Source organism: Colletotrichum acutatum (assembly GCF_030867785.1).
Source record: "Colletotrichum acutatum strain CBS 112980 chromosome Unknown BDZ83scaffold_305, whole genome shotgun sequence".
Lineage (NCBI taxonomy): Eukaryota > Fungi > Ascomycota > Sordariomycetes > Glomerellales > Glomerellaceae > Colletotrichum > Colletotrichum acutatum.
This window is the reverse complement of record NW_026849299.1, coordinates 1-16,809: the sequence shown is the minus strand read 5'-3', so window position 1 is coordinate 16,809 and position 16,809 is coordinate 1. Positions and strand designations below refer to the sequence as shown.

Genomic DNA, 16,809 nt, shown 5'->3' with positions numbered 1-16,809 from the left:
TGCGAGACGGACCACGGGTCGGACCACCGGGCGATCGAGACGACCTTCGACATCGCCGCGCCTGAGATGGAAAGCCGGCCACGGCTCCTCCTCAAGAACGCCCCATGGAAGCAAATCAATGAGAGAGTAGAAGCAAACCTAGGGCGAATGCCAACAGGAGGTACGGTGCAGCAACAGACGGATCGACTGATGTCTGTGGTGTGCGAGGCAGTAGAGGCACTGACACCTACGGCCAAGCCATCACCGTATGCAAAGAGATGGTGGACGGCTGACCTCACCCAGCTCCGGCAGATCCATACCCACTGGAGAAACCGGGCGAGAGCGGAGAGAAGGGCAGGTAACAGTCAACCTGAACTGGAGCAACGCGCACGCTCGGCAGCCAAGCAATATCACGATGCCATCCGACAACAGAAGAAGAGCCATTGGGAGGACTTTCTGGCCGACGACGCCAATATCTGGAAGGCCGCGAAGTATCTCGACGCCAGTAAAGGGGCATCTTTCGACAAGATACCTCAACTTAAAAGGGCGGATGGTTCCCAAACGGGAGACGCCGCAGAACAGGCCGAAGAGCTGCTCTCCACATTTTTCCCTCCTCTCCCCAGCATGATCGAGGAGGAGGGGGATCGGCCACAACGATCGCCGGTACCCTTCCCTAACCTCACACTGGGAGAAGTAGAGAGACAGCTCTTTGCGGCAAAGTCGTGGAAAGCACCCGGAGAGGACGGTCTGCCGGTGGCAGTGTGGAAGCACACGTGGCCAGTGGTGAAGGAGAGGGTGCTTACACTCTTCCAGACCTCACTGGATGAAGGGGTGTTGCCGAGGCAGTGGCGACACGCAAAGATCATCCCGCTGAAGAAGCCAAACAAAAGCGACTACGGTATAGCGAAGGCCTGGCGACCGATCTCGCTTCTCTCGACGCTCGGAAAAGTGCTGGAGTCGGTCCTGGCAGAACGTATCTCGCACGCTGTCGAGACGTTCGGCCTCCTTCCCACGAGCCACTTTGGCGCTCGCAAGCAGAGGTCGGCAGAGCAGGCGCTGGTACTGCTGCAGGAGTACATCTACAGAGCGTGGAGAAAGAGAAAGGTGGTCAGTCTGGTCAGCTTCGATGTCAAGGGAGCATACAATGGTGTGTACAAAGAGAGACTACTTCAAAGACTCAGAGCGCGGGGATCCCGGACAAGCTGGTGAGATGGGTGGACGCCTTCTGCTCCCATAGAACGGCAAGCATCCTGGTTAACGGTCACGAGTCCGAGGCTCGTCCGCTACCACAAGCCGGACTGCCTCAGGGTTCGCCGCTTTCGCCCGTGCTCTTCCTCTTCTTCAACGCCGATCTCGTACAGCACCAAATCGACGAGAACGGGGGCGCGCTGGCCTTCGTCGATGACTACACGGCGTGGGTCACAGGCCGATCGCGCGAAGCAAACCGTCAGGGCATCCAAGATATTATCGATCGAGCACTCGCGTGGGAACGACGAAGCGGGGCGACGTTCGAGACGGACAAGACGGCCATCATCCACTTCACGCGCAACTGGAGGCTGCCGGCGGACTCAACCAGCTTCGTCATCAAAGGTGACACTGTCCGAGCAAAGGACCACGTCAAAGTATTGGGAGTGATGATGGACACGAAACTCCGTTTCGAAAAGCACATCGCAGACGCGACGACAAAAGGGCTGGAGGCCGTGCTGGGGCTCAAACGGCTCAAAGGCCTGTCTCCGGCGACGGCCAGACAGCTTTTCGTGGCGGCCGTAGCACCGACGATGGACTACGCGTCGAACGTCTGGAGGTACAGGTGTCGAGCAGCGCAGATGAGGGTGATCAACCGAGTGCAGAGGATTGGCGCCCAAGCGATCGTGGGAACCTTCAACACGGTGGCCACGGCGGTCGCTGAAGCGGAGGCAAGCATACAATCGGCGCAAGAGAGGTACGACAGAAAATCAACGACATTCTGGGTACGGCTGCGAAGCCTTCCCAAGACCCATCCGCTTCGACGTCTGCGGGCGGTGGCCTTTAGACGGTTTCCGTCACCCTTCCAGTTGATGGCGGAGGCCTATCGCGACCTACCCCTTGACAAGCTGGAGACTATCGAAGGGTATTCGATCGCTCCTTGGGAACGTCGTATTGATACAGTAGTCGACGACGACACGGTCAAGGCCTCTGAGGCAATCCGGTCTGGATGGGCAGTGAGGATAGCGACAGGGAGCTCAGCAAGGAACGAGGTTGTGGGCTTTGGAACGGCGACGACGCTGCCCGCATCTTTCAGAGGGGGCGGTGGCGTCGTGACGGCCTCGCGTACGTTCGGTCAGAGAACGGAGCAGAACCCGTATGTAGCAGAGCTAGCGGCACTGGCAGAAGCGGTCAAGTCTCTCCCAGAGAGACTCGAGTACCGGGCCATCCACGTCTTCACCCGCAACAAAGCGGCAGTGTTGGTGATGCACAACCCGCGGCAGCAGTCAGGCCAACAAGAGATCCGACAACTATATGCCAGCGTGCAAGCTCTGCAGAGACGAGGCAACAGAGTCACTCTCTTCTGGCTTCCATCATCGATAGAGTCAGACCTGGCGCAAGCGGCCAAAGCAGCAGCAAAGGAAAGTACCCAAGTAAACAAGACACCACAAAAACGGCCGGCCAGAGCCTACTCGACGGCACTTAGGATCGCTTTACAGAGCGTGCGACAGAAGCACGGAGCCTTGCCCGACAACGTAGGAGCATATTCGAAGAAGATCGACATAGCCCTGCCGGGAAACCACACACGCAAGCTGTATGACGGACTGGCCTGGAAAGAAGCCAGCATTCTAGCGCAACTACGCACCGGAATGGCAAGGCTGAACTGGTACCTCTACCAGATCGGCGCAACCGCCGCGGCGCTATGCGCTTGCGGGCAATCTGCAGAAACGGTAGAGCATTTTCTCTTTCGATGCACACAGTGGACGGCACAGCGGACTCGGATGCTCCAACAGACGGAAACGCGGAGAGGAAATCTGTCATACTTCCTGGGAGGAAAGCGCGCGTCCGACCCTAAGGATTGGTCGCCAAGCGTAGACGTTGTCAAAGAGACGATCAAGTTCGCCATGAGCACGGAGAGGCTAGATGCACAGATCAGCCAGCAGCGAAACCACACGCAACTAACATCATCAAATTAACCGGAGACACCCCCACGCATCCTCGTGCCATCGACAGCAGGACTAGCTTCGGCCGCCGACGATAGGACGTCGAACACTTTGAGAAACAACTCCGAGATGGCCTGCTACTAACCCCACGAGCAACCGCAGCATCGACATGCAAAACTAAAAAAGACACATACGGAGACGAACAAGACTTGTATGGGCTTCTGGGAGGCAAGGATATGAACGAATGTGGAGAATATGTAGATAATCATGCGAGCCCTAAACAGCTTAGCCGGGGCGTAATAAACTATGTATGTATGTATGTATGTATGCGGAATGCTAAATCATGCGGGAGTAATGAATAAGCGGCTGGGGGTCGATGTGTATCAAACACGCGCAAAGCCACATGCCAATGCACGTATCACACTTTATTGGCAATAAAGGCGAGACGAAGGTCCAATATCACGGAAAGTATGAATACACTGCAGAAGCGAATGGAGTGAGGCTCACAAGGAGGAAATACACTATAAGAGCTTAGGATAGTTGTAAAATCGCAATCGCTCCGTTGAAGTTAACTCGCCTGGTCTAGTTGCGATGCAAAACCGATTTGTCATTGTCCAACTCTAGCTAAATCATCGCTAAAGTCCAAGACTACCCTAAGGTACCATACCAAAGCACTCCGGGGAAAAGCTCTCAAGTTTCCTAGACGAGAAATAATCGCCGCCTGCTAGGTAGATGTGGCCTGTCAGGCTGAAGCAAAAGGAAGTACCAAGCCTACTTATTTTGCGTTGCAGATGGGTGCGCAAAGAGTGTCTAGAGGACGAGAAATATGTCAGTCTTTTTGTTGAGTTCTGAAAGATGAACTTGCAAATGACTTACTGCACTCAGCCTCGCTGGGCCTAGGACATGTTCGCTGGCAGTCCTCGCAAGCACCCGCGATAGCGGATGCAATGTAGGTAGCGAGAATAGCGAAAACGATCTGGAATTGCATTTTGGTAGATTAGATTGAAACGGTCAACGTTCTTGTTAAAGAGTACGAAAGTGATATACAACTGTGGTTTTTGGCTTCAATGATGCGATAGAAAGACGAGATGTTGTAATTAGTCTGAAGAGGTCAGGGCTGCCTTTATACTCAGAACAGCCTGTTGTACGAAATTAAAAGGCTATTGACAGATGCTAACGAGTCAGATCATCAAGAATCCCCAACTTTGGACCCGTTTGAGAACCCCAGGCATCAACCAATTGGCAAGACTTCCACACTTAGTACCTTACAAAGTGGTCCAACCGACAGTTTGTCGGATTAGCCACAATTCTTCATGTACACTTACTCATCTTCCTATTACAGTTTTACCGCTGCTCGGGACTGCAGGCCTTCTTCCCCACTAGCATGCAACACCTCTTGTAAGAAAGGATTACGGCCATATGGATTTCATCGATGTCACAACATGGGAAGAACAAACCGTATGCAGTTAGTTCACACTTGGACGGCGCCCGCATCGGCAAAATGGTATGCTTCGAATTATTGTCACGGTGCATCGACTGTGTTCATTCAATGGTAACTTTCAGACTTCAACTCAGCATTACTATGACTTTCACGGCGATCCGGAGAAACCCGCCGGTAGAGACGGGCAGTTTTTCTCTTCTAAAACCACGATTGGCATGGAAATTCCCTGTCATCCCATGTAAGAAGTCATCAACTCCCCAAAAGATCGCTTGAATTCAGCCGTCTGAAACCCTTTTTTGTAACAAGGACAGAACTTTAACCATTGGTTCGGATTCAGCTGTTACGTGGGATGTTGGTGGCTCTGAATACTGTCAGACTATACTAGACTCGTCGATCTCAACGCGATTGCGAGGGCAAGTCTCTCCGTATCATGAATTCGCCACTTTTGAAGGTGCAAGGGGTTCCATGCCTTCTCATTCTGGTCAAGAAGTTGCCGGCTGAGTATCTATGCCTTCTTACATGTACCCTTTGTTAGAGCTCCCGTATGTGCATGGATACATGCATGTAGTCCCTAACCATATATAGCAATGTACGCAGGACTCTACTCCATCATATCGATATCAGTACTCAGAGCTCTGTCGAGCTTTCCCTCGTACGCTCTGGTTGATGGTGCGAGATTGCCCAATGCTCTGAAAGCAAAGACTCGGCTTCGTTTTCCGATAACTCGCTGATTTTGCTACATGTAGCATTGGCCCACCCATTGGCCCGGGCTTAGCCAGATCCCATTGACATATCGAAAGCACTTGACTCTCCAAAGGCAACATCGCCATCATCCCAAAGAAGACTTAGCATTAAGTCTTCCCCGCCAGATGCAGTTGGGTCAAAAGACAATAGATCTGGCTGATCACTCAAGTCTGCAATCGCATCACTTGCTCTCTCAGATCGTTCTGGACTTCTGCCATGACCGATGCTTTCGCGCAGCTGCGACGCCTCTCCAGTTCTATGAGTCTCAGGACTCTCAGCTAGATTGAATGATAGAAGCTTTTCAACGTATGGAGCACCCGTATGATGTTGCTCGATTGGCGAGTTGGTCTTGAAAGAGTCGATGGCTTGTGAAAAGCTTGTGAGAAGACGGTGATACTGTGCTGCTTGCGGACTCAAGTGACCCAAAAAGTCAAGAACACGTAGTGCGTTATGAAATGCCTTCCCACGGTTTTGGGGCACGTCGGGAGCGAGTAGCGAGAAGCCAAGGACGAGACCGGCGGCAAACAACCAAGCTCTAAATCGACTATTAGTAACACGCTTATCTGAACAAGATCAAAGGGCTCACTTCAGTATGCACATGTTGCCCATAATGGTGCGCGAGTCCAGAGCGTCAGCACACATCTCTGCCATGAACACAGCAGCGTCCACACAGGCATCAGATAGTTCAGCAACACTCTTCTCATCTTCTTCCCCTCCCTCATCATCGTGGCCGTCCACGAGTGACGTATCTTTGTTGATCTTAGGCATGATATGATGAATTAAAAACTCCCGTGTTGTCAGAATAATGCCAAAGTAGTAGGTACAAGCGACGTGAATATTTCCAATGGCTATCTCTCGGTTTTGAGAATGATGAGAGTGAGCGGTTCCTCTCTTTGGACGTTGGCGCAAAGCTGTTGGCAGTTCCTTACTCCAACGTCTAATTTCATCGAGGAATTGTTGTGCTCTCATCATGCCCAACTCAGATTCTTCGGTTAGAGTGTCGACAATTCTGTTCAGGATTGTGGCAAATGTGCATGCAGCGTCTACCGACAAATTTCGATGTCGGTTCTCATGAAGGCTTACGCTTCGTCTCAGCCGGCAAGGTGCTACACTCGTTGGTCTACCGAGGATTGAGCTACACACTACGTCAAAGAGTCGTATGCTCTTGTCGACTCGAGACCTTGATGATTCGTTAGCCTCTAATCCTCTGTATGGAAGCAAGGGAAGTTTAGGAATTCGAAGAGGATAGTAAGTACCTAAGACTTCGTTCGCTCTCCGAAAGAGACTGGAACTGCTCTGCCATGTGCAAGCCCATGACCGACGCCGCCTTTGTGGCAACACCGAGGTACATAAACGCAGAGTTGCGACGACAAGCGCCAAACATATAGAAGGCCATTAACACAAAGCCTCGAGCGGTGTTTAGTGTTGGATCGCTCAACATTCCTTCGAACGACAGCTTGCGTGCTTCTGAGAAGTAGCGAAAGGCTTTAGGTGCATCGCCTATCTGGCCACGACATTGGGCACCAATGGCGATCATCATGTAGAGGCACAGAAGCCTCCCTGAATGAATGGTGGAGTTGGATCTCAGAGACCCAGTGTGCGATGTCTGTGTCTGGATGATAAGGTCTTCAATATCGGATTCATCGAACAAATCAAGGAGTCCACTAGACTGCGACTTCGTCAACTCTACACTCACTTGAACAAGTAATGAGAGCTTTTACTCACGGCGTCAAGGTAACGTTGGACCAGGATTTTCCTCTCGGCGTCTTCAATGTCATCTGAGAAGTCGTCGGTCCGCTGAACAGGAACTTGTGCCTCGAACATGCGGTGACATCCCTGACTAATCGTGAAACCTGGACCAAGGATACGCAAGCTTCCTCGCAGGTATTGTAAGAAGGCAATGGCTGAGGCATTTCCGACAAACACTTTGGACCTCAAGCTGTTAGCAAATCGTGGAACACCTGAGGACGCCTCAATATCGTCGATAGAGCGGCGTTTGGTGTGAAGTATCGGACCTTTTTCACCACTACAGGTGTACATCATCACCGGACGCGGACCGGGCGGCGTAACCGTCTTGCCGGACGATGACGAGGCTGCGGTTTCGTCCTCATCCTGCACAGAAGATTCTTGACGCTGATAGAGTAAGGGGGACACCTGATCACGCTGCCGAGTGCCTGAGGCGACCGAAGATCGATTCGGCGGTGCGCGGCGAGCCCTTACATGCTGAGAATAAGTGCAGGACGAGCCTACTCCGCGTTTGACGCATGGTCGACATGGCTGCGCTGCGTCGCATCGCTTCTTGGTCGCTCGGCACGCCGTGCAGGCCCTGGTGGACCGTTTTCGGTCTTCGGGACGTACGGGCGGCCGGGGCATGGCGTGGAGTTTGTATGATCCGGTGCCTTGGGACACGGCGGCCGAAAGTTGCGGGTCTGTTGAAGAGGCGGCACTGAATACAGGCTGCGGGCCGACGATGCAAGGTGCAATTGCCGCCAATTCACATCAGATGGACATGCAGCGATTCCAACAGGTTGTGAATCAGCATGTTTCGACCATACTACGAAAGGTCGCAATGCTTCAAAATCCCACAAGGCCCCGTCATTGAGTAAGCAGATAAGCAACGTAAACATAATTGGAAGTTAAGATAGGCTTATCAAAGCAGTTCCTCAGATTGTCAATTCCAATCGGTGGCCAACTGGTGGGCAAAAGTGAAATCCCATTGATGTGAGCGGTGCTCGGCCCGCACACTTATCGTTGAGCAACCTGCAAGTCCGTAAGTCCGTAAGTCCGAGATCCCCTTCTGAACGGAAGTTCCGCCTCCACTGACCAATCAAAGGCCCTATCCAGTTAGCAATTAGGATAGAAAATCGGAATACCGTAATGATACGAGCGCTAGTTTATAATGACTCGGCCGGAGCTCATCCCGTGCCGTGTGGTGCACTTAGTATGAGTTACCATCCTGATGGAAACTATCGCATGTTATAAGTTCTCAAACTCTGCCAGTCTGATCAACGACTTCACCGAAAGGGCATCAAACTTGAAATCACACCGATAAAGAAAAGTATCCCGCAACGTCACTATGTACGCAGACATTAGCAAACCCCCAGCTCCCCTTCCTCAGTCTGAATTGAAGACGGTTGGAAACGGGATTTCATCACTGTCACCTCTTTCTCGCCGCGGCGTCGGGCCAGGCCTCATTCTTCTTGTCCCTTCAGTCGACAATGTGCTGGTAATTCAAGAAGGCGTGCCCGCACTGCCCCTGAAATGGGCTGAGGAGGGGTACACAGTCATTGCCATCCAGCCAACAGCATTCGAAAGCGGTGCCCGCGAGACTCTAGATCTTGCTATTCAAACATTCCGAAAGAGCGACAAGTGCGATCCAAAAGACGTGGTTGGCCTTGTCGGTGAGTTGCCGTCTCCATCACGCACGTATGTTGGACATGGCTAATTGAGATGCCTTAGCATACGAACCAGAAATGTGGAACACAGTCGCGCCGATCCTATCTGAATTCCCAGAAATCGTGAGCACGGTGGTGTATGCAGATAGAGCAGAGAGGTCATCTATCTCCAGTAGCACTGCACCCGCAGTCTATCACTTTGCTGGAAAATCCGAGGGGCAGCCCCTGCGATCAAAGGGTCGGACAGAATACTTTTACCCAGCAGCCCAATCCTTCAAATTCGCAACTCCGTTCCAGCCGCATTTCGATTACAACATGGATATGCTGTCATACACTCGCAATCTAACTTTGCTGAAAGGCGAAATGAAAAGCCCTATCTTCGACTTGGAGGCTATTTGGGACGAGCATACTTGGTATGAGTTCGCCGATAGATCTGTGGAGCATACCATGAGCACAATGGTGCAAGAACCATACGTCAACCACATCCCAACGGTAAGTGAAACCCAATCGTGCAAAAGGAAACAACAAAGAACATACTTTCTAACGTTTGCTTGTTCAGTTAACCGGTGGCGTTGGTCGGGACAAGCTTACTGACTTTTACCGTCACAATTTCATCTTCAACAACTCAGCGGACACGGAATTAGAGCTTATCAGTCGAACCATTGGTATCGATCGTGTAGTTGATGAGTTCATTTTCAAGTTCACACACGATCAGGAGCTTGACTGGCTGTAAGTATAGGCACAACTAATCTGATCGGTACTTCATGTAAGTACATATACTGACAAAGCAACTAGCCTCCCAGGTGTTCCGCCAACCAATAAATACGCGGAAATACCGTTTGCTGCGGTCGTCAACATCCGAGGTGATCGCCTGTATCACGAGCACATCACTTGGGATCAAGGTACAGCCTTGGCTCAATTGGGCCTCCTTCCGGAGTACCTCCCTTTCCCAGGGGGTAATCTCCAGTACAAGGTTCCCGTTGCGGGCGTGGAGACAGCAATGAAGCTGAGAGCGCGAAATTCTGTTCCGTCGAACGAGATGTTCAAGTTCACAACTCGCCCCGCAGACAGCGAAAGAGTGAATATAGAGAAGGTGGTTCCGGCTTTAGCCGAAAATGATGTGGCACCAGTTGCAAACTGATGGAGGATGACGCTTGTTGTAGGATTGATCCAATTGGGTGTTACCATTAATGTGTGTAGTTGAAGTTCTCTGGACTCAATACCATGCTCGATGCTCCGTAGTTCTCATGTTCACTCCCTGCCTGCTCTAGCCGCGAGACTAAGGTACATGTATAAATGCCCCTCTGTTTCCAACAATATGGGATAGGCTCTCCCTTTCACCTTTTCGACCCATTGCCTTGTACTGTAGACGTAGAAATGTGGCAAGCACGTCTATGAAGACTGGCAAGTATTCATCTACAGCCCTTGAAAGCATGTATTGACTTCTCCTGCTTGTACTTCAGGCTTCACGAACCCACAAGCCCGGCATTCTGTTTCGCAGTTCTTCCGCAACTTCAACAAGCAAGTATTCCTCCAAAGACCCTTTCTCTCGACACGAGCTTGTCGAACTGCGGCGGATTGGCATGCAAGCTCTGAATCAGAAGCTCTAGCATCTATGACGTATTGAATGATTTTCTCGATGAGTTCGTTGTATTCGTCGTGTACCACCTTGGTGATGAACTCTTTCTGGCGCACGGCTGCAACCAGGTATTGTACAAAGCGAATGAATTCGGGCCCCTGCTTAACGGTTCCTTGTGGCACGAGATTACCGTCGATGAATTTTCTCCAGGTGATTTCCCAAGATCTGTCGAAAACGGGTTCGTCGTCCCTTCTGCGGCGCTCTTTTTCCCACTCGGCTTTGCTCCATATCCCGCATGGCTTATTGCTGGGGACTGGAAGACTGAGGTCTTTGATGATACTGTCGGCCAAGTCGCTATATTTCAACCGGAATTTGATCATGGAAGCAATGTCCATGCCGTCGGTGGAAGCCTTTTCTGACTCGATTGTGTCAAGGAGGGAGTCCTGGATGTAAGCGCCGTGTCCGCTGTGCCAGTCTCCAGGCCAGAGTTCAACAAAAAGTCTGGACATTTCCACAACTCTTTCACGGCATGAGGAGCATGTTGTGAAGGTTTGTTCGTCCTCGCTGCCTTTGAATACGCAAGTGAAGTGCAAGTGCACTTGGTCGCATTCAACTTCGACAAGCTCGTTCAGTCTCTCCATGGCCTCGTAGTATTCTGATATTAGCATCTTATCGTCACTAGACATTTCGATGAGAGGAAAGATTTCGAGCATCATCTTGTATCTTGTTGGTGTGACTTTTGGGTGTAGGAAGCTGAGGTGTTTTGAGTATGATGGGCTTTCTTGAACCCAAGTTCAGACTACTGGGAGGTTTGTAGACTTGGTATATATATGTACTTCAGCCACTGAGTTTTCTCCGAAACTTGGCTCCCTTCTAGACTTTGAGGCTACATCAACTTCTGTGGCCCAGCCGGTGAGATTCTTGTTTAAATAAAGGAATTGAACCAGTCGTGGATTTGTGGAACCATGAACACCCTTTTGACTACGCTTGTGAACCTCTTTTTGACGCCATCCACTTTAAGATATGACGGTACCATGGATCGTGTAATCTTCTGAATGTTAAATATCAAATGCCATCTTTGACACAATGCCACTCCATCAGGGTCTAGTAGTCATGAAGGTCTCACGTCTTTTTCCTGAAGTGGACTAATCGGCTCTAAGGAACCACAACGGCCGCGATGGCTTCTCCCCTACACTGGTGCATGGTGATATCTGCCCCCCCCCCCCCCCAGAAGAGTTAATCCTGGATCTCTGAATCTTCACGCCTTCAAGTCATTTTTTTCGCAAATCTCTTCAAGCCCCCTTCGAGCTTCAAATGCAAATGTTTAGGACCTCAACTACCAATACGGCGATTTACCTCTAGTACTTCTTATACTGACTGGCACTTGAAGCGATCATATGCATCTATAGCATGCCAACCTATTTCGATACTCCAAGGAAACTACGCCCAGAGCTCGAGGCGATTAGGAACTCGATAGATGGAGCGCTACAAGCATTTCAACCGTCTTTCTCTCGCGCCAATACTGCCAAAACCCTGCAGATAGATGCAGCAACAATCGAACCGAGCCTGGAAGAACTGCAAAGCCTTTGGGACGGACGAGAAACGAACAAATATTGGATTGCGATATGGGCAATGGTAAAGAGAATCATCACCAAAAACATAGTTCTATCTGAGAAAAATGTCGAAAGAGCTTTAGATGAAATTACGGCAAGTACACCCCTACGATCCCTTCCACGCCTGAACTACCTGCCTTCTACTCAGCACAAGGCATGCTGAGGTATCCATGGTTCTTGCAAATAGCTCTCCAGAACATCCATGTGAAGAAGTATTAAGCTAACAATGGTTTTCAAGCATGAATATACCCATCCTCACCCAAGGCACAAGTTAGCATATGGCCTCAATTCGAAAATCATCAGGAAGATCTCCGACGCATTGGTAGATTCCTCGGAAAATCCCGAGAATTTAACGCATGTTGAGTCTTTCTATTTGCTCACTTGCGTTTACAAAATCATCGGCAAGGATACGTCAGCATGGTCTGCTATCGAGGATGTCGAATGGTCCAACAGAGTTACTCGCAGCTACATGTACATCAGAGAATATATTGCTCGACAGCCTTTCAATATTCCTACAGCCATTACTCCTATGGACCGGCTAGCCCTGTACTACATTGTTCCCGAGTCAAAGGAGATCCTTTATCGAGTTATCCCAAAACTAGTCGGTTTCATGGACCATGATATTTTCAAACAAGAGGATGTGGCTCGCGAGATCTACGATTTGGGATTTCTTCCTGCGCCTATCTCCGCAAAGGACGTACCCGAAGCGGCCAGACGCCGAGCCAAGATGACTGATCCATACCTGAAGAAGATTGTAGGATCAGCGATGATTCGGGATTTGCTTCGAAGATGGATTGCAGCTGACGCCGATTCAGTCAGTATTCTTAAGCTGACTAGGTCCGGGTGGAAGATCTTTGCAGCACGCTAGAAGATGATGTTCTGTCATCTAGGGAATAAAAAACCTGTAAGAGAATTTCAGGCTGCATGTGGCTGAAAGCTGGACGCTCAGCCGTGACGGACTCGGATAATTACTGTGTGCAAATGGGGGAAGGCCACAGGTGGCCGGCAAGGGAACAACGGGCCCGCAACACTACGGACACGATCTTACTTGGGTAAGGGGAGTATGCAGGTTGGATAGAGGCAGCTAAAAGCCTAATGAGGCTTCGCTGTTATCTGGGGCCTTCCACAACCGATGACCGTCAGGCCGGCCTCAGATGGCATTGGGTCGATTTGCTTTCACAGTCAATAAGTCAAACTCAATCAGAGCGCATCAAGGACCTCTTCCAGTCATCTCGAAACGAAAGAAAACGGGGCGGCAACAGTGGTGATATGCTCATCGTAACATAAATTCTATTATACCATGCGGTTCATACGATCCATCTGATCCATCTCGTAGCTTCCATTATGCCCTTCAACGTCACTTCTCGTATCATACTGCACAACGATCTCATTTGTCCTGACGATCTTGCCAAACCCCGGTTCCGGCTCGACCCCAAGTATGCTTTTATCGCTCCGATCATCGGCGAGCTTGTCCCATTTCCTCCTGATAGAACCCTTGCGTGTTGTCGAAGTTGTTACTGTTACTGTATTGGTACGCGTGAGCCCGCCGCCGAATCGAGACCCGTTGGTACGGGTGGCCGAGTTGCCGTAGTACTTGCGAGCAGTACTTGCAACGTCGCGGATGAGGACGCGTAGAACAGGTATTGAGGCCGCCATGATAGTTACACCTGATTCCACAGTTCCCCATATGACAAGGTCGCTGCCGTCATCTTGAAGGAAAAGTTAGTTTGGTCTCTTGTATCGAAGTCTCTCAGTGCCTTGCTACTTACAGGTAAAGTCTCCAGAAAGCAGAGTGGGAATCGTTGTGCACTTGACAATCGAGGTCCCGCCAGCGCTAGTTGCCAGGTTAGACGAAACAGTCGGACGCATCCCAAAGGATTAGACCTACAATAGTCCCATACTCATGGCAATGCCGACACCAATCTTCTCCTTCATCTTCATTTGAAGTCCCCATATCAACTTCCATGGTAGCATGGCGAGCAGTATGTCCATTAGAGCAGAATATCCTGACAGGTGTTAGCAAAAGCATTCGCTTGAGCAATTGCTATCAAGCCATACCTGCAGCAAAAACCCCGTAATAAGCTGCGACCTTCGGACTCCAGCACTTTCCTGGCGTTTGGGGGAGCCAGTACTTTTCGATCGGGGTACACTGCACCCAAGCAGCCATCGCGTTGAGACCCATAAGGACGTTCATTGATATAATCGCACCCCATATCAAGTTTCTTGTCCAACCCTTCTCCTCAATTCGAAGTAATGTCATCGCGAATGATGTTTTGCTCCACACCGCCGACGTAATCGATATTGTACTGATGACATTGCCGTTCAAGCCGATCTGAGGGAAGTTTACTGGGTTGATTTGGTACACATGCTTGCCGAAGCCAAGGGACACATTCCAAGTAGTTAATGCTGATGCGATCATCAAGGTGACCTAATACGATATTCGTCGTTAGTAAGAGGCATTTAACATATGACGGGGAACTGAACGAACCCAAGATGCTATGAGAACATGGTCGTCCCACCAGAGTCCACTACGCTTCTTGAATTTGCAGTATAGCCGTAGGCACAGGAAGAATAGCGACGCTCCAACCTGAGACCAGATAACCGCGTTGATCGTCGGGCCATAGTCCTCCGGCCGCCCCATTTGACCGGCCAAAAGGGGTTACTTCCTTCGCCCAAGCGATGTTCGGATGTCGAAGAAGGCTCAAGACACAGACCAGCCGTTACGCGTTTGATGACGTCGAGAAAAGGCAAACAGAAGATCAAAGAGTAGCCGCGCAACTCGCGGCGGGTATCGCAAACTAAAGAGACACAAGAAGCTGAGAAGGTAAAAGACGTAAAACACGCATCCACTCGGAGTGTGGAGGATGACAACTGAGATATGACATCGCATTCACTCCTCTCCACCCTCTCAGCTTAGTTCATTACCTACAGATAGCCAACGCACCCGGCACTACGGGGAAAGGGCTGGGCACCCTGCGAGTATGCAGCTGCCGACGATCGACTTGTAAGGATGAGACGATGATCACGCAAAGGTGTTGGCGCGCTGTAGGGTTCTCCCTAGTTTCAGATGGTCAACCCGGGGCAGATTGATGGCCTTCTAGAAGAATTGGAAGAAGATCTCGTCGTTGCGTCCAGTCTCGACAGCGCTGCTTGTGTCAGGAAAGCGGAGCCATCCAGCTGGGAACGACAAATTCCGGATTACTATCATCGAACAATCGCAGTGTGGCATCTGATCATGTCATTGTGCCCGTGGCCGCGTTGTGGGGGGATGAACGAGCCAAGCAAGAGCAATGACTCGAAGTCAAACTGGTCTTGACCAGGTTTTCTGCTCATGCTTTGCTGACAATTCTGCCGCTCGATCGGATACTGGATAATTTCTGCGACTTGTCAGTGAGACTACAAACATGATTCCTTCTATATTGGGGTCCTTGATCGTGCCCGTTGAGATTGAAGAAGATTATTCGGTGCGATTGAGTACGCCGTGAGTCAAGGGGACCTAGATGAACAGCTCGCGCTCGGTTTTGACCAGCCTGCGCCTCTCGTCTCTGTTAAACTACCATTGCAAGGATAGATGAGTCGATAACCCTGCCTTAGCGTCGAAGTCAAAAAACTAAATTGCCTAGGTCACATTCCGGTTCAGCTGGGAAAACAAGCGAGAATTGGAGATGTATTAGACGAGATGGGATGGCCATCGCCTTTCCTCAGTAGCGCTGCACATGCCGAATCTCATCAACGGCTTTGGGTGCCGGCGCGGCATTTTGCGACAATTCCAAACACGAACGGAGAGAGAAAATCTGCCGTCCGTGTCGTCCCTCTTGTTTTCTGACAGTATTCGCTCTGTCCTCATCCTACCTTCTTCAACGGGCAGTTCAAGATCTGTGCAAGGATGTGGCCCGAGTCAGGGAGGTAGGAAAGCGGCAAATCATCCGCAACCCCGAGTCCGGGTCAGCTGGCAGGGCGCATGGCGGATGTCGTCTCAGAATGTCAATGCAGACAGGGGAAAACTCTGCTCATTGGGAGGCTCAGCAAATCGCCAAGGCGATGCACAACTGGGCTAATCGTGAGGTAGGGCTGGGCGCCGAACATGGTTCCCGGCTGATGCGTTTCGCCTGATGTATTTCGTCACCGAATCTATTTCAGGGTAAACTGGTGGGTTCCAGTTTTTCGGTATGGCCGTTCTTAAAAGTACAGGCAACTTGCTTGTGCACTCGCATTTGATTTCGCACTTCGTTCCAGCGCCGTGAGTGACATTTGCTGAATTAGCTGCGTTGGCCTTGACCATATTGCCGTGAGACTCGGCAAAGTCCCTGCCGGAGGAAATATTACGGCATACTGCATTCGGACTTCGACCACAGTCAACTTCCAATGAGGCGAAAAGTTTTGTAGGCGAACATGTGCATTAGATGTTAAAGGCTGTCTGCTAAGGTATGCCACTGCCACTGGCTTTTTCCACGTGGGTACCGGTAACTTGTTGCACGTCTAGAGAAGCAGTTGTCGAAAGACTATAAATCAGTATTATAGTGGGATATCAGCTTGTGCGAGTCGATAATGGCTGGAACAGCTCGCGGTTTCCATTGTTTCTTCATGCAGGTATGATGTTCGGCAGCATTCAGTAAGGTACTATCAACTTGGGTTCCAATCCTAAGTTTGGAATTTCTCTTGCTCTGAATATGGGCAAGCATCCCGTGTGAAGTCGTTCATTCTCTTACAAAGCATCGCCACTTTTGCAGCAAACTCGATGGACTCAGCGGGCGAGATAAGGCATTTTGCTTCCCCATTCGCCTCCTTGTTGGTTGGGGTAATTCCAGTTAACCGGAGCTATTGAAGATAGGTCAAAAAAGATACTACGAGCTATCGCACGCCAAAACTTGACTAATATGGTCTTGGAAAGTCAAAAGTACTGAAAGCTCTCCCTTGATCCACAATCCAA

The 16,809-nt window shown here is 50.5% G+C and overlaps 5 protein-coding genes across 5 annotated transcripts; 2 read left to right on the top strand and 3 right to left on the bottom strand.

Annotated features, from left to right (window-relative positions):
- Positions 1–5,070: 5,070 nt before the first annotated feature.
- BDZ83DRAFT_253788 (uncharacterized protein) lies at positions 5,071–7,985 on the bottom strand. Its single transcript, XM_060501949.1, has 5 exons — positions 7,308–7,985; positions 7,018–7,217; positions 6,549–6,961; positions 5,879–6,472; positions 5,071–5,827 (listed from the first exon to the last, which is right to left on the bottom strand). The coding sequence occupies exons 1-5, from the start codon at positions 7,663–7,665 to the stop codon at positions 5,320–5,322; spliced, it is 2,073 nt and encodes a 690-aa protein (XP_060357164.1). The 5' UTR covers positions 7,666–7,985; the 3' UTR covers positions 5,071–5,319.
- Positions 7,986–8,368: 383 nt separating this feature from the next.
- On the top strand, positions 8,369–9,828 carry BDZ83DRAFT_595605 (uncharacterized protein; the record flags this gene model as incomplete). Its single annotated transcript, XM_060506810.1, has 4 exons — positions 8,369–8,693; positions 8,752–9,179; positions 9,247–9,416; positions 9,483–9,828. 4 exons carry the CDS (start codon positions 8,369–8,371, stop codon positions 9,826–9,828), a joined length of 1,269 nt encoding a protein of 422 aa, XP_060357163.1.
- A 275-nt stretch (positions 9,829–10,103) lies between these two features.
- BDZ83DRAFT_595603 (uncharacterized protein) lies at positions 10,104–10,907 on the bottom strand (the record flags this gene model as incomplete). The annotated part of the gene is made up of 1 exon (XM_060506809.1): positions 10,104–10,907. One exon carries the CDS (start codon positions 10,905–10,907, stop codon positions 10,104–10,106), a length of 804 nt encoding a protein of 267 aa, XP_060357162.1.
- Positions 10,908–12,105: 1,198 nt separating this feature from the next.
- BDZ83DRAFT_759003 (uncharacterized protein) lies at positions 12,106–12,747 on the top strand (the record flags this gene model as incomplete). The annotated part of the gene is made up of 1 exon (XM_060515121.1): positions 12,106–12,747. The coding sequence occupies one exon, from the start codon at positions 12,106–12,108 to the stop codon at positions 12,745–12,747; it is 642 nt and encodes a 213-aa protein (XP_060357161.1).
- Positions 12,748–13,172: 425 nt separating this feature from the next.
- Positions 13,173–14,713, bottom strand: BDZ83DRAFT_714453 (uncharacterized protein; the record flags this gene model as incomplete). Its single annotated transcript, XM_060511656.1, has 5 exons — positions 14,368–14,713; positions 13,938–14,307; positions 13,768–13,885; positions 13,649–13,713; positions 13,173–13,588 (listed from the first exon to the last, which is right to left on the bottom strand). Exons 1-5 carry the CDS (start codon positions 14,518–14,520, stop codon positions 13,173–13,175), a joined length of 1,122 nt encoding a protein of 373 aa, XP_060357160.1. The 5' UTR covers positions 14,521–14,713.
- Between the last annotated feature and the right edge of the window lie 2,096 nt (positions 14,714–16,809).